The sequence below is a fragment of the Phyllostomus hastatus genome, unplaced genomic scaffold (genome assembly GCF_019186645.2).
Source record: "Phyllostomus hastatus isolate PE091 unplaced genomic scaffold, TTU_PhHast_1.1 phas_scaffold_1066, whole genome shotgun sequence".
NCBI classification, from domain to species: Eukaryota; Metazoa; Chordata; class Mammalia; order Chiroptera; family Phyllostomidae; genus Phyllostomus; species Phyllostomus hastatus.
Genome location: NW_025334004.1, coordinates 2,086,987 through 2,109,441, shown reverse-complemented (window position 1 = coordinate 2,109,441; position 22,455 = coordinate 2,086,987). Strand labels below are relative to the sequence as shown.

The 22,455-nt window shown below is 36.5% G+C and overlaps 1 protein-coding gene across 3 annotated transcripts in view; it reads right to left on the bottom strand.

The window, feature by feature from the left end:
* Window positions 1-22,455, bottom strand: part of A1CF (APOBEC1 complementation factor) — an 83,465-nt gene that overhangs the window by 37,747 nt on the left and 23,263 nt on the right. For 2 of the 3 annotated variants that reach the window (XM_045854292.1, XM_045854293.1), the window contains exons 2-3: window positions 17,497-17,640; window positions 164-298 (exon numbers count right to left, since the gene is read on the bottom strand). In XM_045854292.1, the coding sequence (XP_045710248.1) occupies window positions 164-298; window positions 17,497-17,595 (234 nt within the window). In that variant the 5' untranslated portion in view covers window positions 17,596-17,640. The remainder of the gene's footprint in view (window positions 1-163; window positions 299-17,496; window positions 17,641-22,455) is intronic. The other variant, XM_045854294.1, reaches the window with a different exon arrangement.

The following is a 22,455-nucleotide window of genomic DNA, read 5'->3' as shown; positions in this document are numbered from 1 at the left end:
GAATGAGTGGAGACCATCACTAACAGGTGGGAAGGTGTTCATTGCTTAAGGAATAGCAACCAGAAGAGACACCATCAGTGACTGGGAAAAACGAGCAGTAAAGCAAAGCGAAGAGAGTACTACTTTTCCTTTGAAAGATAAGAAAATTTAAACTCGGACTCACCTTTTCACATAATGGTATAAGTTCATCCTCAAAAAGATCTCGGGGAAGTTTTCCAATAAAAATTTCACAGCCCCTTTCTGGGGGTGCAGCATCCCAGCCAGGGGGGGGGCCACCGTATTTTCTTTGTCCATTTTCCTGCAAATCCAGGGTAGGTTGTATGAGGGAGAGAAGAAAACAAGAGATCTTTAGCTTAAATTTCTCAATTATTGTTCAGAATTATTTCACAGTCAGAAACATATTTATCATTGGCAAATAACAGTTGACTGGTCAGCAGGTAAAACACATAAAATTCTCTTTTGTGTGAATTTGAATACCGTGTTCTATGCTGCAGTGACTTGCTTGAGATGAGCATGGGAAAACTTATAAAGTATTGAAAAACATAAGGGGTTATTTTTTTTCTGTTGTCATTCAAAATCACTGGAGCCTGATCGTTGAAGGATTTGACTATAATTTGGACCCACTCTGAAGGCTGTGTGGTGTGGTGGGTAGTATTCTGGAGCTGGCTTCTTGGCTCTGTGACTCTCAAGCTGTGGGTCCTTGGACAAATGACTTCCCAGAACCTCAATTTTCTCATATGCAAAGTGAGGATAATATCAGCTTTTGATTAAAGGAGATAATGCATCAGATATGCATGGCATAGCTCTTGGTATGTGATATTTATTTATTGGTTATTAATTCTCTTCTTGCCTCCCTGAATTTAGGTTGTTTCATATGCCAAGTAAGGTGACACAAAACCCTAAATAGAAACAATGTGAAGATTACCATTGGGAGGAGTGGCTCGTTAACTTGGAGGGTAGCTGGTGGGGAACTTAAACCTATTTTCAAGCCTGACAAAATGGTGAGAGGTGTTTACTAGTATTGGATGTCTTGGTAGGTAATAACACTGTTCTCTGTCCAAAGAAAATTAGCTTTTATTTTTTATTTTGTCCTAATAAATGCTTGGTTAATTTAATGTCATTATTTGAGGAGGATTAGTAGAGGTGCATCTCTGCAATGCTAACTATATTTTTCTGGATGTTAAAGATCTTAACGTAACTCAGGGGCCCCAAAGGGAGATGTAGGCCTGGTCCACCACTGTTGGTCTGCTGGGGCAATGTGAATCTACTTTCCACTTAGGCACCACCAGGGCTCTTGTCATTGTCCTTTTGTGATTTTTTTGAAGAAAGGAAACTATAAGGGACCAAATATCAGTAAGTATTGCTAATTTCTACAATTAACACTTTAAGAAGTTCTATAATGTAAAATGATACATGCTGGAAAAAAACCATAGTAATAATGTGTGAAGTAAAAAGAAAAATCCCCAAATATATCAGCCTACCCATCTGTAGAAGTAGTTACTATTAAAAATTTCACTGCCTTTTCAAGTACTTTTTATGTGTATTTGAAAAAGACATGTTAGTTATTTAAAGCATTGTTTGTAAAATAGTTGGTTAAAATAAAAGTAAAGCAGCTTCTAGATGGATTGGTAAATTTTATACGTACTAACTTGAGTCTTTCTCAATTATTCTACATGTTAGCACAAAGGCTTTTGGGACCACAGTATTTAAATGATGTCTGTGGTTGTGATCACTTTTTAATCCTAATGATAGATATTATGTTGCTTTAAATTAAAAAAAAAGTTAGATGAGTCTTCTGCCTTGCCTTGATTATTTTTTGTTTTAATTGACTGCATGTTTTTCATTTTACTAAATATTTAAATATTTCCCTCAAGATTTTTTGTATTTTTTCTCACCATATATTCTTGCAGGATTATCTGGTAGCACAAATTTATTATCACTGAGAAATCTAAGAAATAATCTGTTTCATATTTTTATTTTAAAAAGTTAAGAACCCAGTGAGCTATATCTCAACTAAGAATTCCCTGACAAGTATAAGTTACATACTTTCGGAGACATGTTAAAGATTTTATTTACTTACCTTCTAACAATTGCCTACATAGCCCCTACTGCCACACACTGTCTAATAATCCTTAAACATCAACGTGGGTTATCGACTGCCACCATCCCAATTTACAAATGGTAGAAGCCCAGAGAGATTTAAATGTATAATTTGCTGAGTTGCCTGGCTGGGAGCTGAAGTCAGGCAGTCTGGTGTCAGTGTCCCTCAGCTACATTTTGTTGCCTTGTTATATGGAAGCCTAATCACTTGTAACAGATCTACACATTTAAATACTTATCTATGAAAAAAAGTTTATCATGCCATTAGATTGCCAAGTCCCCATTGCATTAAATCCTTTTTCAGTTTCCAATCATTTTATCATACAGTTTTTGGGGGAGGAGGAGAACATCTCATATCTGTGTCACTTCCATGGCCAAACCAGAGCCCGCCTCCGGGGCAGCTGGAACCATGTGGTTGATGGTGATCCCTCTGAGGCCATTGTGTGTATGTTTTAAATGTCTAGAAACATACTATTTGGTGAATTATTGGGGGGAAAAGTTTAGAAAGAATTTGGTAGTATTTTTACCCTTCAGGTTGAAGAAAGCAAATTTTCATCCCAGAAAAGTGGCTATTCCAGAATTTCCAATTTGACAAGCTTTGGTTGATAGTTTGATAATAAGTAGGCAATGAGCATACTGACATTTTGAAATTTTTTCTTCAACTTTCTTTCTTGCTACAATTGCTAAAAATGTGACCCAAGTATTTTGTGCAAGCCATTCATGTGTATAGGAGAATTCTTCTGCTTCTGAGCCAAAATGATTGGTCAGGAAATCTTATTCATGGTCTTCTTGTGGTTTCTATAAACCCTTAAAATAAATTCTCCAAGAATATCTTTTGGGATCACGAAAGGTCTGACTGGTGCAGAGATGCCACAGAGTTCACCCAGTGGGGGGATTGGCTTCAAGAACCACCCACCAGGCCTGGAATGCACCCGTGACGGAGAACCAGGCCAGTTTCAGACAGGCCCTGGGCATTAGTCATGGGGTCAGAATAGCTGTCCGTTACTGGGAAAGGACAGTTGGGAGCTAGATTGTTGGTATTTTAGGCACTATTTTTTATAGTTGTGTTTAAAATAAAGCCCAGTTATAACTGCTCTTTCCCCTCCTGGCTGAGGTCCTCCTCGTGGAATGCATTCCCCCCAGGAGCACAAATATATTAATAGTTTCGAGAGAAAGAATATAGGACTTTTTTCCATGGGAGAATGTTCATTCAACTCTGGGAATTTTTAGTTTCCCAATCAAAGACTTGGAAACCATTCACGCTCTCCAGTCACATGTGAAGAGGTGAAAATTTTCAACTATTTAAGATCTAATTTTTAGATCTTCAATTAACTGAAGATAAATCCAGTAGCTGTACCATAAATATTGGAGTCCAAGCCTATCCAGTAACTGTTTACATGTGAATAGTATTTGGAAGTTTTTTCTGTCACAGATATTTTAAACCTTTCATGATAGAAACATAGCGTCTTTAAGGGACTGTGTATACCATCTTCTTGACCTTGAATAAAACCACACAACCTTTAACAAATGATTCTAAGCAATAAATGTTAGCATGAAAGTTGAACACACTGAGCTCATTTTAGCCACCTGGCATCTGAACTTTTTATACATCTAGGGAATCTGGGCAAAATAGCCTTCTCCTACAGGATTTTAAAAGGCCCCATACTTGCTTTTCCAGCTTCCCTTGCTTTGGAACAATCACAGTTATAATAAAGAAACATTGAGTTCTGGTGCAGAATTGTAATGGTATAGACTTGAGATTTGAGCATTCTGTGATGGTGGATGCATTTTCATATCATTCCAGAGTTGTGATAGTTTTTGGGTTCATTCCTAAAAGCCTGCCCTTGAGTCTGGTCCTCCAAATCAAAAGTTTCTGTGAACCAATATTCTTTCAATAAACTCCTTTTCTATTTAATAAAAATTATTTTCTATTACATATATATACTAGTAACAGCAGCAGCAAAAAAAAAATCCTAAAATAACAGCTAGCCCTGATTAAGTTGGGCACTGTACTAAGTGCTTTACATGTATTAATACATTTAATCTTCTCAATAAAACTATGTGGATGATACTACTTATTTTCAATTTATGGATGAGGACTCCAAGGCACAGAATGTGTCCAGATTCACACAGACAGTAAGTGACAAAGACAGTCTTTTGAATCCTGAGCTCATGCTTGTAGTCATGACATTATTCTTCCTTGTTTTTATTGGGTTGTCCAAAAAGTTTTAGTTTTTCCATATGATGGCTCTAGTAGTGCTTGGTTGTCTTTAACTTCATTTAAAACAATTTTGTTAGATTGTATTGTGACAGTTGTCATATCAGCATGCACTTTAAAACTTACCAAAATTGGTGAATTTTTGTGTATCAATTTTATATTGAAGATGGAAACAAATATGCAACATGTCTGGTATATTATGCTTTATTATTTCAAGAAAGGTAAAAATGCAACTGAAATGGAATAAAAGATTTGTGCAGTGTATGGAGAAGGTGCTGTGACTGATGGAACATATCAAAAGTGGTTTGCAAAATTTCTTGGTTCTGTTGACATTTTGGCCAAATAATTCTTTGCTGTGGGGCTGTCTTATGCATTGGAAGATGTTCAGCAGCAGCCCTGTCCTCTACCCACTAGAAGCCAATAGTGGGAGACAGCCGACATACTCAAAATATCCAAATCAATAAAGTTACTGGTGAAAACAGAAAATGTGTCTTTTATTTTATGGAAAAAACGTAATGGACTTTTTGGCTAACCCAATATGCTCATTGTATGGATGAGGAAACTGAGTCCAGAGAAATCATGTGAGTTGTCTGAAGTCACACTGGTTTAATTTATTGCAGATGACACTAGAACAAAGGTCCTGTGATTCTTGATCTGGTAAACTGCGTGCCATGTATACTGTTCAAAAGTTATGATGACTTTTCACGCTTACCAGCCTTGTAATTCTGCATGTTGTGTTACATCTACTTTCTTGTTCTACTTCACCAAGTGTGGAGACCAGATGGTTTGTTGTCTCCCATGAATGAGCCCATTCATAAACTGGAAGGACATTCTGCATGTTTTTAACTTCATAATTAGTAATTTCAATTCCTTTATTGGCTCTTTGAAAATTCAGCATTCTAAATCTGTAATCATCTTTGTGGTTCTCTTTGGTTCTTTGTTTTTTTCTTGCCAAGAGGAAAGAACTTGTGCATATTCCCTTCCTAAACTGCTTTCAGATGCTCTCCTATCCATTTTCCAATGGCTATGTACTTATTTCAGCTCCTGTTCACTCAGGTGCTGGACAATATACCCAGACTAGGTGGCACTTCTAGTCTTCATTAGTATGCCAGTCACAAGGGCCATACCTGGAACAGTGGTTCTGTGGGAAACTCCCGTGGACTCTTGTCACACTTGAGGCTGATGCATTGGGAATGTTTCTCTGGATTGTGTCTATTGTAGTTCATGGATTAGGAGTGTTGTTTTCCCATTGTTGATTTGGAACGGTGAATAATAGTCTTTATTAGACATTATTTTTATGGCTTTCCACCTGCATAGCACGTACATATCTCATCATTGGATAGGGTTCAAAGCAAATCTGAGGGGCTTTAAATAAGATGTCCCCAAAGGGTTCTTAGATGTGATTTTTCCCTTGGCTCTGCTTATGCCATTGTTGTTGGTCTGAGTACAATAGACAGGACTTTGGGGAATATTCACTTGGTTGATTTTCTGTGAAAGATAATGATCTGTTTTGTGTGTTCACTGTGTTCACTTTCACATCCTGTTGAGATTACTGGCTTCATGTTGGTAAATGTACTTTAGACTGGGACTTTTTAGAAAGCAGAATTTATTTAATTTATATACTTTGGAAGTTGGCATTATTAGCTTTTTTTTTTAACAGTATTTGCAAGGCATGTGCAATATGGATGCCAGGTATTATTTTTCTAAAAATAGAGCAATAGCAATTGCAATAAAATGGGGTGGTGCAGTTTGTAGAAATGTGGAGCCACAGTTAGAAACCAAGCCAGGGCATAGACATAACACACAAACAGAAATTTAGCTTTGTCACCATATAGCTTAGCGTTTCTCAAAATGCAGTGTGTGAGATGACATTAGGTTGTTTATAGGCCAATGTTTTGTTTTAGGAGTTACATGTTTGTTTTATTGCATATTGGAAAATTATAATTATCACATAAAACCTGTGGCTTTTTCATTTACATAAGTGAGAAAAAGTTTACTTTTAAAATCAACCTAAATGGAAATAGTGAAGTAAATTAATTCTAAATAAATAATATTTTTGGAGGTATTTATGGCAAAATGCACAAAGAAAAATGCAAATGGCTTTGGGTCCTTGGCAATTTATCTATTTATTTCACTTTCCCTAAAGCCCTTGCACTTGATCTTTAAAAATGTATGATAAGGTTCACCCATGGAAACAACTATTAGCAAATTATGAATCCTGTTTCTCTATCATTTTGGAAGGCTGACAAAGGGTTATTGCCTAGGAAAATAGTCCTAATTTGATTTCAAATGATTAGTTGTCTTATGAAGGCAGAACTAATTTATCCAAGGAAGCATTTAATATCATCTTTAATACTTTCTCTTTACCTTTAAGGATTATGTGCGTCAAACCACACTTTAGAAATTCAGTATCTCAATATTTCATAAGAAAACAGGCTTTTAAACATAACTTCTATTTTGTAAAGCTTTTTATAAATTTTTGGCCAATTGTGGGAATATTAAATTCAAGAATATCCTCACATAGAATTAAAAGTCAGAAACCTTTTTTTTGTTTGTGTGTGTGTGTTCCTACAGAAGAGAGCAAGTAAAATGCCAACTCACTTCTAAGACCCTCTGTTCACATTTTGCAATCAAGTTCATGTAATGATGGACTGCAAAGAATATGTTTACTTTTTTGATCCCAGGATTTGCTGCATTCATGCTCACTTCTGGCTCTGGCTGTGCATCTTGACACACTGCTCCATCCTATAGGAACCTTGAAATTCCATCCAAGAAATAACTAGGGAAAACCTTTGGCAACTGCTTTGTGTATTTTAGACTTTCTATCTTTTGGGAACACATAATTTATTCAATAGACACATCCAAATTTTTATTTACCTATTTACCTAATTTACTTTTCACTTGCCTTTTGAATTGACTAATATAGCACTCAAATATCTGGTTAAATTATAGAAAGCTGTCCACATGCAGATAGACATTTGTCCATGTGCAGATAAAGAATGTGCAGTTTGGGTAATTGCATTTCTGTCCTTCCCTAGTTCAACATATGCCAAGGAGAGTTCTATCTAATGCACTCATTTTTTTTTATGTGAGAAACATAATCTACAGTGAGAAATTTTATACAGTCATTATTCTTTTTACCACACTCCCATGAATTTAAATTTCTGAGAAGCTTAGAGACTTGGCAAGACACTAAATCTTCCCTGACTTTAAATTCTTCATTTATAAAGAAATAGGGTTGACTAGATGATCGCAAAGGTCTTGTGAGGGTGTTAGGATGCTTGTAAAAGAGAGGCATACTTTGACACCATATTAAAATGTGGTAAAATATTCATTCGATGTTTTGTGAGTTGGTCACTAGGATCCTTAAAGGGAATGCTTTGGGGATTTTAAAAATCAGTGTTTCTCCAATTGCACGTCCAATTAACATCTACTTCATTAACTACTTAATGACTACCTTTGTATTGATTTATTTTCTTAAAGGAACTTATGCAGAAAAGAAAATATATATCATTCTTGTAACTGGAACATCCATATCACTTCCCACAAATGAAAGGTAATTATAAAAGCAATTACAAAGGAGGGAAATCATGATTGAATTCTAGCTGGACATTGTTGTCCATTGCAAGCTGAGCCCTAGTGCTGATCTTTATGTTTAAAAGCTTAGCAGACTCATGGTCATGGACAACAGTGTGGAGATTGCTGTGGGGAGGTGAGTATAAAGGGACTAAATGGTAATAGAAAAATGCAATACAGATTTTAAAAAACTTAGCAGGGGCTGGAGAGGTGTTTAAGGCATACCTTTAACCACTGACTTTCCTTATCTGAGTGTCTGAAACAGAATTGGAAGGGGAGTAATTTTCTCAGGATGAACTTTAAAGTTATCTAATGCTCTGTCAATGTACTGTTTAACTTCATCTCAGCTCTCTCCAGGCACCTCTGAAACAATGTTGAAAAAGATCAGAGTCGAAGTCCTTGCAAATTCTTAATGGTCTGGCTTTCCAGTCTCCCTTGTTTCCTTCTTAGTCTATGTACCTTGCATCTCATAATGGTAACCTTGTAGGTTCTGCAGATGAAGAGCCACTTAATTTGGTTGCTGATCTATATTACACCAACAGGTAACAATTTAAAAAATCCTGAAGTTGTCTGCAAAGTATAAAGTCCAGAAGATGGAGTTCACATTGATTTTTAAGCTGGTAAAATGGAAAACCTCATGTGTTTCTGGTTTTTAGGGAAACCACATAGTTTGCAAAGATTTTGGACTTTATATTGAAGACCTCATATAAAACCATCTCTGTCTGTTAGGCTATATGAGGAGAAATTCATTGCTGTTGGGAAATGACTTCTGGAATGTGTCTATTTCTTGGGATGCTCAGTTCCCATCACAGGTCAGCACACACATTTTCCACAAAAGCATTCACAGGACTGTTCCTTCATTTGGAGTCTCACACCCAATGCTGTGGCATTTCTGGCTAGTAGAAGTAAAGCCTCAAAAGAGTTTTAAAATAAAGTTGGCCTGCGCGTGGCTGGGATGATAAGCTAAGGGAAACACGTGCCTACAATGACTTGCTGATCCCATCCTGTTCGCCTGCCTTGTCTACCTATTTAAAGAATTAGTTTTCATGCACTTGGTGAATGACCTAAGTCCTTGGACATCAGGGACATGAGCAGGTGGTGAGAACAGGCAATAGGAGAAAACATAGGTCCCAGGATCTAAATTTTACCATGAGGTCAAATTCCTATTTCTATCCCTAGAGTTTTCATGTGGTGCTTGGAAAAGAATGTCAATGCCACAGTGTTCTCCCTTCTGCATCTTGCTGAGCTTATCTAGGTGAAGTCCACTGTAAACACTTTGTATTGATTTATTTTCTTAAAGGAACTTATGAGGTCCTAAGTTACTTATTTTTATTGCATTACTTGTGGGGGGAAAATTGCAATTTGAGAAATGCCTACATAACATTACTAGAGTAGCAAGCCAGAGAGATGTGGGGTTTAACTTAATTTGGGGCCCCCTTACAAGAGGTAGTGTATCCACATCAGATTTATGTGTATCTAGCACCACACTTTGTACCTATGGCTTGCCCATAGTCATAGACAAATTCAACACATTGGAATAAAATATGTGGTTGCATTAAAACTCCATTTAAGAGAACATATGTAGAAAGCAAAATTTAAGGGGTGGGAATTAAAGACATATTTTCTTCCTAGTTTAAGAGAATTGAGGTTGAAGGCCAATTGAAAAAGGAAGAGAAGGAGAAAGCCCATTTATTTTTCTTATTTATCTGCTGTAATCTTACTGGATCTTTGAAATTCACACACAGTGTCTTCACTGCTCAAGGGTATTGTGTATTTTACAAATATTTTGGTTAAGTAGTAATAAGGAATTTTCTTTTAAAATTGTGGATTAGCTTCTAACATAGAGTAACAGATTAAAGATTAGAGGTGAATGAGCAAACTTTTTTTCTGTAAAAGGCCATATAGTTGATATTTTGGGCTTAAAAAAAATAACCCCTTAAAAATGTGAAAAACATTCACAGCCTGCAGTCATTACAAAAACAGGCTGTAGCCACATCTGAGTCAGGGATCACAGTTTGCAGACCTCTGATTTATGTCTCTATTGAACTATATAACTCTGGGGCTTTTTAAACTATGAAATATTGAATTAAAGAATTGGGCTATATTCATATTAAATTCAAACACACAAAGAATTAGAAAGAATAGCTTAATGGACACAGGTTCCTATTATCCAATTGTAATAATAGTTTTCTGCATAAAAATTTCCCAATTTTCTCCTCATAATTGAATGCTCCTTAGAATTTTTTTCTTTATGAGATTTTTCCTTATAAAAATAATCCACATTATTAAAGTTTGGAAAATAAAGAATATAAAGCAAAATATTACCCCAATCAGATATTTATATTTTGTTATTTTCCAATAGTTTATATTGTATGAATAATTTCTTAAAATATTATTTGGAAGCATATATGTTTTATATTCTGATTTTTAAGTAAATATTAAAATTTAGACATTTCTCCATGTCTTTGTTTGAAATCAGAGCTATACATGGCTGTATAATTTGGAAATATAAGGGTGATCATAGTTTATATAACCGGTATTTTTTTGGAGATTTAGCATATGCTTAATTTTTAAATATTATAAATTTTTCTATTATAAACATCCTTATATCTAAATATTTATCCTTATACCTTAGGTCAAAGGTTATTGTCAGTTTTAAGCCTCTGACAGAAAGACAGCATCCACATGTGTTTAATGCAGTCTTATGTTATCATTTTAAATTTTGAATAAAGTCATTCTCATTGTAACTACCTTACATGCATTTTAGGTTAGGCTGTATGAGAGGGGACCCCAAAACCAGAATTACCTTTGGGAGGGTGGTCTTTTGTAGTACAGGATTCCCTAACTAGGTGAGTGTTCTAGGAATCCATCTGTATCAGTGTACCAGCTGGCATTGTTGTGAGACACTGTGTTTGGCTTCAGTGAATTTTTTTTTCTGCAGACTCTTTTAATGTATTGGCCCATTTCATGATGGGCGATTTATGAGCACCCTTCCACACTGCACTGTCAGCCATTTTTTATGAAAAGCAGCATGACCCTCATGCCCCATCCCTTCTATTCAGCCCATCTGACCTAAAGTGGCATTTTGTCGTTTCCCTGGGTGAAAAAAGTCCTTAAAAGGAAACATTTTGCTCATGTGGAAGAGGTGAAAAAAAAATGGTAGAAGCATTAAAAGGCATCAAAATCAACAAGTTTAAAAACTGTTTTGAGCAGTAGAAAAAAATCTTGATAGGTGTATTGCGTCCAATGGAGAATACTTTAAAGGTGACTGAAGTTTAAACATGTAAGAATAACACAATTTTTATAAATAAATTTAGGGTTTTTTGGGTCCCCCCTTGTATGTCTTTTACACCTGTAATGTCAAGACCTAACATCATCAATACATTGTGTTCAGTAATAGGAAGTAAAGAAACAAAACAGAAAAAAACAACTCTAAGTTTACCAAGGACAACCATTGCATTAAGAAATTAAAGATACTTCCCTGGCAGGGGTAGCTCAGTGGATTGAGCACCGGTCTGCAAACAAAAGGGTTGCCGGTTCAATTCCCAGACAGGGTACACAGCTGGGTTGCGGGCCATCCCCAGTAGTGGGGGTATGAGAGGCAAATACACATTGATGTTTCTTTCTCTTTCTTTCTTTTTTTAAGAGTAGAGAGTCTTTTTTTTTTTTTTTAGATTTTATTTATTTTTAGAGAGGGAAGGGAGGGAGAAAGAGAGAAACATCAATGTGCGGTTGCTGGGGGCCGTGGCCTGCAACCCAGGCATGCACCCTGACTGGGAATCAAACCTGCGACACTTTGGTTCACAGCCCGCGCTCAATCCACTGAGCTATGCCAGCCAGGTCCTTTTTTTTTTTTTTGAGTATTTATTTATCTAGTATTGAATGATATATGGTTGATAGTCAGTGATTTTATATAGATTTCAAATGTACAATTTTGATACATTATCTGAATGTATTATTGTGTTCATCATACAAAGTCAAGTCTTTTTTTATCAACAACTAATTATTTTTACTCTCATCTAACTTTGCCCCACTCTTCTTCATTGCTTTGATAACCATATTTTTGTCTTTGTTCGTGAGTATTTTCCTGCTGAATTTTACTGTTTATAAGTAGCTTTTCAAACCCATCCCATCTGATCTCTGTCAGTCTTCAGTATCTATAATGATGTTTCTCTCCCTTTCTCCCTCCCTTCCCCTCTGTCTAAAAATAAATAAAATCTTTAAAAAAAGAGAGACAGAAAGCAATGGTACTATCATAACTTACATAAATGCATTGTGTTGTAATGATTTTTAGAAAATAGGTTATCAATAGGATAACTGGAAAGGGAATGCTAATATATACCATATGTTAAATAATTAAAAGTTATATATAAATATCCTATGTCTACTTTTAAAAATATTCTATCTACTTTAGGGTGATCTTTATTTAATATATATTTAGCTTTAGTTGTAGTAGATTTAAAGTTAATGTAAACTAACCCGACACAGGGTAGAAAGTTTTCTGAAAATATTCATCTATAAAAAGTATATTTTGCCTTTAAAAAAAATTAAACTGATTGGGTGACATTGGCTTGCAAAACCATACAGGTTTCAAGTGTACAACTCGATGAAACATCATCTGCAAACTGCATCGTGTGCCCATCACTCCACGTGGAGTCTCTATGTCCCCATTGTTCTCCCTTTTGCTCACCTCCCTAGCCCCTACCCCCTGCTTTTTGCCTAGTTTTAAGGAGAAGATTTCAGATGGAAGGAGCATCACATGGCACAGAGTTTATGACCCCTGTCATTGATGAATTCTTGAGGAAAGAATCATCACAATGGGATTTTTTACTTTGACTCCCAAATATATGCTAGTTTTAGAAAATCTGGAAAGTACAGTTAAAAGTTAAAAAGTAAGGAAAGAGAGCACCACACAAAGTCCATTGCCTGGACACAAAGACTTTTTACGAGTTAACACTGCAGCATACTTACTTCCAAAATATTTCTATGTGGCATAAGGTGGTTATGAATTTGCAGGTTTAACTTGTCAATATTACACATTTTTCATCAATATTTATTAAATGTCTGCTATTTGCAGGGAATTGCATTTTTTATTCCCTGAAGTAATTTGATAAAAAATTTTTAGCTATCAATATCCAAAAATATCCAATTATTTAAAAATGATATCACAAAGTATATTTGCAAACAAGCAGGTATTGGTACATCGGTTGCCATATAACTTACTGGCTCACGTTATTAAGTAACCTGCAAAACTCTATTTTTAACAGCTGTATTTGTCCTGTGAGTGATAAGAGAACACAAATTAATCACCCTGTTTTTTTAATTCTTGTTTTGCAGGTATTCAACATTCAATATCGAACTGCAAAGTTACAACAGAAGTAAATCTTTCAAACCCTAGTTTAGTAATTATCATAAAATTTGAAATGATCATTTTATAGGTGTACATCCTGAATTGTATTAAGTTATTTATTTTCATTGTAAACCTGATGTTACCCTGTTTTTTAAATAACAATGTTAACCTTTCCTCCAATCCAGATAGGAAGACTGAAGTATTGAGAAGGCTAAAGAATCTTCTCTAAATTATAAAGACTTGGAGGCTGTGTTTCAGTATATGCTTCTTCCAACTCATCAGTGCAGTTTGCTGACCAATGATCAGACTGTGCAGATACTAGAATCACAAAATGATGGGGGATAGAGTGGGGGATGCCCTAGTCAATCTGGTGGAAAGTTAAGCCCTAGAGTGGTTAAAGGCTGTGCTCAAAATTATGCACCTTGCATGTGATAGAGAGCAATCTCTACCATCTCTAATTTGAAGTCTTGGGTGATTTTCAGGCCTTTGCAGCCAAAATCAGTAGGGAGTTTCTAATGAATTCAAAATGATTGAACTGAGCCATGTAAACATTTACATCTTCATTAGAGGCTTTAGATCTAGGTAACTAGGTTTTAGAGTTTTAGCTTTGTACATGATTGGACAGTTTCTGATCTAATGGTCATTCTGCTAATGAATAAGTGTTATTGTAAGTGACTTACGTTACAAAGTTCAGGCTCAAGAAAATATTGTTAGAATGCCCTAACAGGCTAACCTCTAAAATTGCAGTCTTAAAGATAACATTGTAGTAGCTCTCAGTTTTGTAAATCTTGTCAGGCATTTTGGCCAATAACACTGGAATTACAGCCTTTATGTCTCCAGCAAGTGACCTAACATCGTTGTGCCTCGTTTTCCTCACCCGGAAACTGAAGATGACCATAACAGGTGTGTCCAACCTCTTGGCATCTCTTGGTCACATTGGAAGCAGAAGAGTTGTCTTTGGCCACACATTAAATACAATGTGACACATAATCACACAAAAATCTCATGTTTTAAGTAAATTCACAATTTTGTGTTGGGCCACACTCATAGCCATCGTGGGCTGCATGCAGCCTGTGGGCTGCAGGTTGGACAACTCTGACATAGCAGTTACCTCATAGTGTTGTTTTAAGGGTTAAATGAATTACTATACATAAAGCAGTTAGAATATAAGTGCCTGATAAACATTCACTGTTATTTTGTTATTAACATGTGTTCTAAATTCTTATTAACATTTTCTCAATGTAATTGAATGTGTAAGATCAAAGTAATATACAGTTTGGCCATGTATTTTTAAGGGTATTTTACTTGAAAACATTTTGTTATAAAGTCACATAGCCCTCTTGCTCTTTTCCTTTATGATGCAAATGTCCTTAAAACCTAACATTAGGTTTGTAAAATGATCTCCTTTGTTGCTTGAGTCTCTTTTAAAAATATTGTTATTTACAAGTTTCTTACATAGCTGTGATAATAACATTACAATTTTCTGTCCTGCAGAATATTTTAAATGATCATTTCAAGACGGAATACAATTTCATTTGTAACAGGATTTTAAGATAGAGTGGGTCTCCTCTGGCCTCTGGTTTGAATAGGAAACCAAGTCACTGGACCACCAAGCAGGACAAAGAGGTAGAGAAAATTGTTTAACTGTTTTAGATTCTTAACCGAACACCCCACCCCTCTTCTACACTGCAGTTTAGACATGAGATTGAAGAGTGTGAAAGGAGCTTTAGGAATTTATTCAAAGATATTTGGAGACCACCATCTGGTGTGTTGTGACTCCTACTTACCCCTTAATGGAAGGAATTGCAAGGTGCTTCTCAATTTACCTAAGGCAGGGGAGAGGGGCTGTAGGAAAGCACTCAGGGAGCTTCATAGGTGTTCTCTGCATTAGGGAACACCCTAGGCTGAGGAGTCTAATTCATTGCTGGGATCCTGCCTGTGAGCAGCAGATTGGCCTGCTGCTTTGATTTTGGTGAGCAGGGGAGCTGGTTTCTTTGTGTCACCTGTGCTTCCAGAGTTTGCTGGGGTCAGAGAGTACGTGAGTGTTTCCAGAGGAACAGAGTTTGACCATGTGTTGGAATCTGGGGTTATGTTTCACCTTTTCCAAGAGAGCTGCTTTGAGTTTAAAAATCTCTGCACAAGGAGGCCCAGGCTCAGGAGAGTGGCCAGCCAGAGGAGAGTGTAGCCAGGTGAGAGATCCCCAGCCATGGAATTAAGGATGGCTCTGATGGTCCTACAATGTATCCCATGAGCATTACATACCTGCCAGGCTCAGAGAGCCTAAGGCCAATATCAGTCAAGTAAGAACTCCCTTGTCTTTTTTCCTTTGCTCTCACTCCTGTTTTCTGCTCTAGCTCTAGCTCTGAGTCAGGAATTACAGTTAGTGAACTGGCGTAGAAACTATGCTTCTGAAAGTATAAAGGAGGAAAATGGAAAAGAAATCGCACTCTGCCTTGACATAGTTGGGAAAGGGGAAATAAGCTGTAACTTTGAAGTCGTTTTTACTATACTGGACTAAAAAAAAGTGGAGATCTTTTTTTTATTACCTGAAGGTTATCAGAAAAGTCATCACACTTCCCCTGAGTTTTATCTGGGGGAAAAGGAAGCCCCGAAGCCCAGAATAAAATTAAACAGACAATTTATATTGTTTTAGGATTATTTCTTATAAAATTATGTTTCTTGAATGTATTTTCATAACTTAATAATCTCCTTGCTTCTATACATTTAGGTTTGATAGATTGAAGTATTATAAATAACACCATACTAGACAGGTTTACATGTATTTCTATCATTATATTTTGGAACATCAGAGATTTGTTCACAGAAGGGGAGTGTTCTTATAAATATCGACAAATTACATTTCAAAAGGGTTTAAATGCTTTCTAATACCATCATCTTTGCATGAATGTTTCAAATACAGAGACCTTTTTTAAATATACTGACTTAAAAATAATACTCAATATTATAACATCTATGGAAGTATTGAATATAAAAGGAAAAAGTTCCTACTATTCAACTGTACCTGGTCAAATTTCTATGAATTATAAAATTCCACTTTATGTGGTAGAAGGCTGCACAAAAATTTTCATTCATTAATTTTGAAGTACACTAAATTTGGAGATAAAAACTTCTAGAATAATTTAACTTTTATTAACTGTTAAAAAAACTAGTAATCTATTAGTACCTCCCTTGCCCTTGACATAAATGAAACTTTGAAAACTCTATAATGAAATAATATTTTCTGAAATCTTGAAGTATAACTAAAAGCTTCTCATTAGGATGAGGAATTAGAAACAATGCTGAGCATTGTCTCTGCAAAGGCACGCCATGACTTATGACGTTAGTTGAAAACTAAATGTAGTACATTTTGCAACAATCTGACGGAGGACCATGGGATAAAGGGACACTGCTGCCTATTTTATTGTTATCCCCATATGACATTGGTATTCACAACAACACAGAGATTTGGTTAAGTTGGAAAACTATGTGGGGGCAGGACAATCAAATTGCTGAGAATTATAATACTTAGTCTTACTGAAATAAGAGCAATGTTATTTTTTTCAAATAAGATTATTTGTATGTCTGATAGTAGTTTGCTTTTTAATATGTGAAAAGCTCTGTAAAGGAAGTTATTATAAAGACAATAATAATGCAGATGATTCTTAACAACTAACATCTGTGAATAGACAATTTAGGATTGTTTTAAAAAGCGGTGAACATAATAGAAAAAGTATTGCCTTATCCTAAACTATTGAGTCGATGTTATGAGAAATAACTGGAATAGTTAGATGGTGAGATCCTTGGATCTCAGCAGTCCTCCTACATCTGCCATGATCTCTTTGGAAACCAAAGCTCGTGCCTGGACAGTTTGTTCTCTGATGATTCTTGAAACGATGGCTTGGTTCTACTTCACCAACATCTTTGGATCATAAATTCCAGCTGTCTTTCCATGTATTAACATTGCCTTTAAAAACTGTGATAGTCTCTGTGACTGTGGACACTGATTTCATTTGCAAATGACAAGTTAAAGTTGAGTTGATAACCAAGAGTAGAAAGAACGTCACCAGCAGGGGCGCATGCACAACTGAAATGATGCAACTTCCTCCCCCATTGGAAAGGAACACCCACCTGAAGAGTTATATGACTGACCATTCCCATTTTGCATCTTAAGACCACTAATAGTCTCACTGGGAACTCAGTGTCTCAGCACTGAGTTCTGTGGGTCTCAGCACATGTCATAAGAAGTGCCTACCTGGACCAAGCTATATCCTGTGCGCTGGACCAGTGCGCGAAGGGCTGCTTCCTTCTGGCTGCCGCTCAATCCATCCCCGGATTTGTGATTTGATTCCATTGAGAGTGATTATCAGCAAAAAATCAGGTTAATTAGGGTTGCTCACTGAAACCAAATTTAAGATAAATTAAGTAAATTGCTGTTGCCAAGTCCAAACTTGTCCTTTTCATGAGGGACATCTTTAGGAACATTCTCTGCAAATGGAGTCATCAAGGTTAAAGCAACTAACAGCCACACACAAACTAGGCCAGTTAAATATCCTTATTAAGGAAGACTTTTTAAAAATGTTTGATTTCAGTTGAAATTTAGAAGTCAAAAATGAGTAATATTTCATTTTCAGTTAGAATGCAGGTCAATAATTCTCAATCCAGTGATCTCAGAATGTTACCAAATGCTTAAACACAAATTAGCTCTTGTCAATTAGAAGAATATGCAGAGTGGTCCTTGCAGATGTGGGAAGAGGGCACTGTTACTAAATCAACTAGTACAAGCTACCAAAATCCTGAGAGTTTTAGCTTCAGTTACCTGTTCTGTGTTAACCAAAGATAAATTTCTAAAACAGTGTGCTGGTGGCAGATATACAGGGGTCATCACACAAACTACCTGATGTAATAAAAATGTCACCTGGGTTTTAACAAAACAAGAACAGTGGATCCTTGTGAGTGGTGTTGGAAGGGCTTACTAACATCTGGCTCACATACCACACAGAGGACTCAATAGAGGACATGAGGCCCTTTGTAAAAATCTAAGAAATTATGAAAGTTTATATATGTCTATGTTTACATATGTTGATATGAATATGCAATTTCCGCATTTTATTGTTTATGCATTCTATTTGGGAACATGATTTGAAACCCATTCCAAATGTGATGATTGTTCAAATGCACAGGTTCCCAGGGAAAGGCAATGGCCATGCTGAATGTCCTAGGCTATGGTGGAGCGAGGCTATGGTGGAGTGTGGCTCTGCAGTCTCCTGTGTGCATGGTGGGAGTGTACTCCTGGGTTTGAGTGTGATGGTGCAACGAAGGTTCTGTGCTGGTTTTCACTGTGCTTCATGAGCTCTGCCAGCCAAGACTGAGGAAACGTGTTTTATGAATCAAATGCAAATCTAACGCATTTGATGATAGGCCCTTTAAAAACTTTTCTGTCCTGTGTATTGAGATTTCCTGTACTGATTTTCATTGTCATTTAAAGATTCAGAATGAATTAATAATATAGGACACTGGGCCAAAATTTGGGTGACCAAATAAAATGAAGACGGTGAGGTGGTTATTTCAGTAAAACATAGCTTCAAAGTATTATTAAAATAATAGAATTAAAAAGTTCCCAAACTAATAGGCAAACATCATTTACAAAGTAATATTTTCAATATAATTTTAAAAACTAAAATAATGAGATTCCAGAAAGATAATACCAGTTAGCTGTTATAGGGACAGAACAGTTTTATGCTCTTCATATTAAGCATGCCCATTCTTGCCCTTGACCTTTCTAATAATTCTTGCTCACTTCTGACCCAGATCAATTCAGTTGTCACTCATTCTTTCTCTCTGGGAGTAGTTAGTTAGTGCTGTCGGTATGTCAGCTCCATCCCCCGCCCAGCTTTAGGGCAGTGTGTTTTATGGGCATAAGCTAACCCAGTTAACATACCAGTTTCTGTGTCTGTACTTTTCCAAAGGCAGTGATTTAAAAAGAAAACAAAAATCCTAACTTCATGTTTTGGCTAAGAAATTAAAAAGCGTCTTTATGATAGTGGTGATCTGATATATGTGTCAAAATCCAGGGTGGAACTTGTACCTTATTGACACATTTATAGTGTAAATGCTCTTTCTCTCAACACTACAAGGTGGGGAGATGGAAACAAGGCCTGTTTTCACTTTATAATCCTAACCTGCTGGTGAATACAGTCATAGAAACATCTATAAAAGTATATATAAATCATTTTAAAAACATAAAACTACAAAAGGCATTTTGAAGATTTACAAAGAAAATTAGACTTTAAGACAAAATCTAACTTTTGCCCTGTTCACAGATGTTACTAAATTAATTGTCTTTTCATCAGGACACTCTCAAACTCTGCCACAGCGCCGAATTTAACCTGCATGAGCCAGGAGGCCATGACTGGACGTGGAGTCTGTGATGTTAGCCACAAGTGTCCTACAGGTGTTTGCAGGCAAAGTCTGTGGTCTTTTGGCCAACCTGAAGATTTGCTCTTTGCTGAACTTCATCTTTTCTATCAAAAGATAACAGTTCATGGTGAAACAAGTTTTATTTACAAAACCTATCTTTAGTTTTGGTTAATAATTAGTAAAGAGAATCAAAGATATTTTACAACAGAAAGATCTTTTGATTATACACAGCTTCACTGTGAAATTAAGAAAATCTGTATAACATCTTAATATAATATCATTAGAAATCAGAACATGGAAATAAAATTCAGGATTTGCCATAAGAGAAACTTGTTATTCAATGTTTATTTCTCAAAAGCAACTTGATCTCCCCACTTTGATAATCTAAGGCATGAACTTGAATCCCAGATAAATATTTTTTAAGCAAGTCAAACTTTTGTTTCAAAAATTGGTCAATTTGAAATAAAGGTTTTGCAATACATTATCTAAGTTAGCATCCTGTGAATTCTTCAGATCTTAGGCAACTGCATTTTGAAAGCATAGTCCCTGATGTAATTTATTGAGGTAATAGAATTCAAAGTCTATCCATAGCTGGCATCAAGACTATTGGAGCTAAAGGAAAGCACTCATGTGCACTTATCAATCTTCATTCAAGCACTATAATATCTACTGAGTGCTTACTATCATTCACAAATTTTTTGAAACATGGAGATATAAAGAGAACAAAACAACCCCTTCTCTTCCCAAAATCTCAGCTTTGAATTATTTTATGGAGTTATATAGTGGGTAAAACAATAAAACACATTAGTAATATATACAGAGTGCTTATGATAATTTCTGGGGAGAAAAAAATTAAGAATGGAAGAGGAATATGAAGTGAAATAAATTGTGTGGGGGGATGAAATTTTAGGTAGTGTGGTCTACACAGTGAATTTGTGTGGAGAACTGGATGAAGCGAGGGGTGTGTTTGAGGGAGAGGATTCTAGGAAGAAGGCATGACCAGTGTAGGGGCCCTAAGGTGCAAGCTTGTTGATGGAATAGTGAGGTGGCCCGTGTGGAGAGGTTGAGCTGAGTGAATGAGGAGAGAAATGGGAGTTGGGGTGAGGGAGATAATGGTCGACCAGGTCACGTAGGATCTTGTAGTTTGTGAAAAGGGCTTTGGCTTTTGCTCTGAGATGTGAAACCAGAGGATTAACAAGATTTTACTTAAATTTTAACAATTACTGTAACTGTTGAGCACACTTGAAGCAAGTCAAGTGGGATTGGGACTGGGAGTATTTGAAGAAAGGAGGTGAGTAATGCAAAGACAGGGCCTGGTCTAGTTTTTATTTAAAATCTTGATATCTTAAATGATGAGGTTTTAAAAAATATTACATTAAAATACCATTTTTCATGATTACAGAGTTTTGATGTTTCTTAAATTTTGCATTTAAGGTGGTGCCTCATTCCCTTCACTCAAGTTGGCAGGGGAGTTGAGGGGAGTTGAGGGGAGTTACGAGAAGTCGAGGGGAGACCAATGAAAAGCCACTGCAACATCTAGGCAAGAGGTAATAGCCACTCGGACTAGAGTGGTGATAGTGAGGGGGTGATGAAAAGTTGTCCAATCTTGGCTATATTTTACAGGTGAATTGAGTATGTTGTAAGAGAAAAAATGATGAGTTAAGAATGACATCCATGGGAGGGGGGACTGGATTGGAAGTAAAAAGGAGAAAACTGTATTTGAACAATGATTAAAATAAAAAAAAAAAGAATGACATCCAGGGCTCTGGCCTGAGCTACTGGAAGAACAGACTTGTCATTAACTGAGTTAGGGAGTAGCAAGTTTGTGGAAGAAGAGCAGGAGCTCAGCCGTTGGCATGTTGGTTTTGAGACGCCATAGATAGTCAATAGGAGAGAGGTTGAGTGGACAGTTAGATATATGAGTCTGAGTTTTACCAGAGAGTTCCAGACAGGACATATTGATTGGTAAGCTATTTACATAGAGCTATTTAAGCTGTAAAATTGGATGAGGTCATCTAGGGACTGAGTATAGAAAACATGTCCAAAGATTGATCTCTAGGGCACTCTGACTTTCGGAAGTCAGGGAGACAAGGAGAAACTAGCAAAGGAGAATGGGATGGGGCAGTCAGAAAAGTAGGACAAGAACCAGGTAAGATGGATTGGAAACCAACTGAGGAAAGGATTTTGAGAACAGCTGAGGGATCAATTGTGCTAATCCTGCTAAGTCATGTAAGATGAAGCCTGAATAGGAATGCAGGTCCCAGAGCTGGACATTTTGGGTTCACATCCTCATTCTGACTCTTACTCTGTGTTCTGGGGAAGTTCCTTTACCTCTTGGTGTCTATCTCCTGCTGAGGAGGTAATAGTATTTCTCTCAGGGTCATTGTATTACATGAGTAAATATGTCGAATGGGCTTTGGAAGATTTCTCAGTATATAGGGAGAGGCAGTACAATCACTAAGCACTTGAGCTTCTCGATTCAGAGTTTCTGCAGTAAGAAATCCCACAGGTTGCTGGAACAGTACTGTTATGTAGATGAGAGTGGCTAAGAGAAGAAAGGGGCAAAGGAATGAAAGTTGGAGGGAGAAAGGTTACAGGCAGTATTATAGGAAAGAATCATGGGTACCCCCAACCCCCACATAAGTATCAGTTTCCTCATTTGTGAATTGGGGTAACAAGCAGGCTGTGAACAATGCTGCTGTGAAGATCAAATGAGAAAACCCCCATGAAGGGTTAAGCTTAGGGCTAGCACACAGCAAGCATGTCAACGTGACTTACTACTGTGATAGTTAAA